Source organism: Bombus impatiens, unplaced genomic scaffold (assembly GCF_000188095.3).
Source record: "Bombus impatiens unplaced genomic scaffold, BIMP_2.2 scf_0640, whole genome shotgun sequence".
Taxonomy (NCBI): Eukaryota; Metazoa; Arthropoda; class Insecta; order Hymenoptera; family Apidae; genus Bombus; species Bombus impatiens.
In genome coordinates, this window is record NT_177059.1 from 911,488 (window position 1) to 915,700 (window position 4,213).

Genomic DNA, 4,213 nt, shown 5'->3' on the forward strand with positions numbered 1-4,213 from the left:
CCGCGGCCGCGGGTCTTCATCCAGATGCAGACACGGATCCACGAGAGTTGGAAGCATTCGCGGAAAGGTTCAAACAGAGACGCATCAAGCTGGGCGTGACGCAAGCCGATGTCGGCAAGGCTTTGGCAAATTTAAAGTTGCCAGGCGTTGGAGCGCTATCTCAATCCACGATATGTCGATTCGAGTCGCTCACGTTATCGCATAACAACATGATCGCGCTGAAGCCGATCTTGCAAGCGTGGCTGGAGGAAGCAGAGGCCCAGGCGAAGAACAAGAGACGAGATCCCGACGCTCCGTCGGTGTTACCAGCCGGCGAGAAGAAAAGAAAGAGAACGAGTATAGCCGCGCCCGAGAAACGTTCTCTGGAGGCGTATTTCGCTGTGCAACCACGGCCGTCCGGCGAGAAGATCGCCGCGATCGCGGAGAAGCTGGATCTGAAAAAGAACGTGGTTAGAGTTTGGTTTTGCAACCAACGGCAGAAGCAGAAGCGCATGAAATTCGCGGCTCAACATTGACCCGAGGGTGGCTTGTGACAGCAAAACTGACCGTATCAGTTGCCCAGTCTCGAGCCTAAACCAGAACCCTTGACCGAGTTTCAGGGATGGCCGTAAACAGAAACGGACAATATAAGAGCACGAAAGACGCGATCGCTGTGGGAATGGAATTATGTACATACGTACAATCATAAGCAGCAGTGGGATTTAAACGTAGCACGTACTAACTGTTCTACGTGGTTGCCGATGGTGGAGTCATTGGAATTGGAAGTGATGCGCGTACGACTTCTCGGTTTCAAGTGGATCGCAAACGTATTAGCTCGATGCTGCGGCCAAATAAGAGTAAGCGATAGTCAGACTGTCACAGGCTTTATGCGAAATATTTTACGGTCATTGCGCGCGCGCGTGTGACGTTCTCGACGCGTCTCCAGTCTCCCGGCGAATTTTCCACCGGAACCGACGATGCTTGACGAATCGATTCACGAGCCTCTTCCCTCTTCGCTTTGCCATTTTAACTTACTCGTAACTTTACGCTACCGTTCCAATTACGACGAATAACAGATTCGCAAACCGTCGTTCGAATGTTTACTGGTTCACAATTTTCCTGTTGTCGATACGCAGAACAAAATTAATCGTTGGAATTAATGACAATTAATTCGTCGCTAAACGGATCTTTCGATTCCAGCGTTGAGTTAAGAAACATACTTTTCTCTTCTGTATAAAGATTCAAGTATATTCGAGTCGATATCGTTTGTCGTAGCTTCGAGTTCTGCCGATCGAAGCGCGAAGATTAAAATCACCATCTTTTCCACTCCTTTCGATTCTAAAGCAAAAATTGGAACCGCGTGATTCGAAAATGAAGAAAATCTTACTACGTACGCGGTTCCAGTCGACTTTTGGTTGAGAGGGTTGAACGCCAGATCCGCGAACGTAATCGATGAAAATTCACCAACTTGATAAAAGTATGTAATAAGGATCGCTGACGTTACATGCTATATACTGAAAATGTGCTACATGTTGCATAAGAATATCGTATAAAACGACATAAAAGAACCCTTACGGAATCTCTAGATCAAATCATCTGTAAAGTGAGATAGAATTTGCGAAGCATATCAGCTACGATCGCGATAAAACAGTTTACGAGCGTACCCCACCTTTAGACCAACTTCCGTAGACTGGAAATCAGGTTCGAAGGTTACCGAATTTAGCGTATATCTAAAGTCATATTTTCCAATTGTTCGTAACCTCGTAAAACGATATTTTCTAACTTGATAAAATTTTGTGCCTTCGAATTTTCTATATTTTACGTCGAAGATCTCCATCGATAAACGCGTTAAAGATCAGCGGAGACTATAAACTGTTTATCGAAATTACATATACGAAATATAATTTGATTAAGTGCTTCCAAAAATATCAAAATATATTTCTCTAAGTACCTATATGAATAAATAATCATGCAGAGACGGATTGCAAAATAATTTATACTTTACGTTCGTACACGTAACTAATTCTAATTTATAAAATTTGTAAAATATGTATTTATAAAATTAGAGAGGCCAGGAAACATTTGAATTTTGAATTCTGATTTCTGTCATAACGAGACAAAAGAAGAGGAAGAGGATTGTTCGCGAACGGGCAAGAGTCGATCACAACGAAAACCAAATAGCCGAATAATCATCGATGCGTCTTGAAAAGTACAATTCGAAACATAAAATATAAAAGTACGTATTGTTATAAAATCGACGCGCGAGTACGTCGTGCCGAACAAATAAGTGATATTAATCCTAATGAAGACACTCGCAATATGTAGTCGCAATCAGTGCAGTGTAAAAAGTGAAGAGCTAGAGAGCAAGAGAGAGAAAGAGGTATGTGTGTGTGATAATGATAAAAGTAAGAGTGAAACGTCGATACACCCGATTTTGGAACGAATTCTCTTATTCCTACGAATCGCTGTCCGTGTACGTAACGTTGCGTTTACGTTGCTCAGAGAAATAAAAATAAATCGCTGCGTGATCGATTTCAATTTCTGTTTTACAAAAAGAAGATTTTCCGATCGAGTAAAAAATATAGTTGAAAGTTTGTAAAGAATTTTTAGCGTTTAGTTTGTGTCTACGATACTTATCGAGTCTAAATATCGCGAATATTAATATTACGCATTTGTTTGATCGATACGTAATATTTGCAACGTTATACCTTCTACAAAACATATTCGTAATCAATTTTTCGTGTCTGGTTACGATATTTAGATACTTTATCGCGATATTCGTTAATCGTATCTGTGTAGAATTTTCGTGTATTTCTATCGCAAACGATACGCGGATTTGGCTGCAACGATGATTCGTTCCAGCGCGGTGTATCGATTAGTAAAATGCGCGAAAACGAGGATGGAAGAATGAACGGAGATGAAAAACCAAGACGATGCGATGAGTGAAAGGGGAAAAAGGGATTAACAGGATGTATTACGTAGTGATATTGGACAATCAGTGAAAAGACTGTATCATATCATATTGAAGCAATACCGTAGTATTAGTCGACGAATAAACTTTATTTATATTGCTCGTGATGAACCGCGCGTTTCCTGTGCATCGACGAAAGTTACTTGTAAAGGAAACAAAAAGAGAGGGCATAGAAAAGGCGAAAAAGAAAAGAGATAAGGGAAAATGCCAAAAAAGCGACGTCGTTCGGTTAACTTCACCTCCAGACAAATCAATATAATATGTATTAAAATGCAATATTTTCGATGATAGAACAGCATGATTCCAAGCGTAGTTATAATAAACAACGAGACTCCGTGTGACATCGGAAGCGCGGTTGATCGCACAACGAAAACTGAGAAATCGATATCCCTCGGTTCTTGAAAAACTGCTCGCTGTATTTCACGACCGCGGCGCGGGTGCGATTATATTTTTGTTTCCTCACCGATTTCGCTGTCCCTTGCTGCGGCAACGAAACTCGCTAAAACGTGAGTTTCGAAAACAAAAAAGAAAAAAAAAAGAAAGGACGAAATCCTCGTACAACTGTGCACGCCAGAGCCGATCACGAGTCGATCGATCGAGAGCCGAATTAAACGGCGTCGAGGAACGATCGAGGAAAGTACGAAAACGCGGATGTCAGTGTACCGAGTGCGTGATCAGGCTCGAATTCCCGCGTGCACCGAGCAATACCGCGAGGATGTTCGGCGATAACAGCGATATGTCATTGTAATAGTTAAAATATAAGCGGAAGGATAGTAGTAATTTTTAAATTGTACATACGTAAGAGGATAGGTATTTTCTAGAAGAATAATAGTCTATTGCCGTTCTACTAGGTAATGGAGAAAAAAGAAGATTTTAGTGCAATATAGAGTTTAACGACACTAATTATCATTACGATTATTATATTCGTTATTGCTCGTTATTTTGTCTCTCTCTCTCTCTCTCTCTCTCTCTCTTTCTGTCTCTCTTTGTCTCTGTCTCTGTCCCTCTCTTTCACTCACTCACTTGCTCTCTCTCTCTCCCTCTCTCTCTCTCTCTCTTTCTCTCTCTCTCACTCGCTCATTCACTCATTCTCTCTCTCTCTCTCTTTCCCTCTGACTCGATTTGGCCAACATTGTCACGCCTGTCGTACATTTCACAGATACACACGTTCAGACGCATCGTTCCATTTACATATACTCGGAAGATACTATACGTTCCAGCAGTCGAACTTTACTTTCGCGCGTATTCCGAATAACGGTCTAA

The 4,213-nt window shown here is 41.7% G+C and overlaps 1 protein-coding gene across 1 annotated transcript in view; it reads left to right on the top strand.

Moving 5' to 3' along the window:
- The window catches only part of LOC100748782 (inhibitory POU protein), a 58,592-nt gene extending 54,885 nt beyond the window's left edge, over positions 1-3,707 (top strand). Inside the window, exon 6 of the mRNA XM_033322498.1 lies at positions 1-3,707. Coding sequence (XP_033178389.1) covers positions 1-515 — 515 coding nt within the window. The 3' untranslated portion in view covers positions 516-3,707.
- The last annotated feature ends 506 nt before the right edge of the window (positions 3,708-4,213 follow it).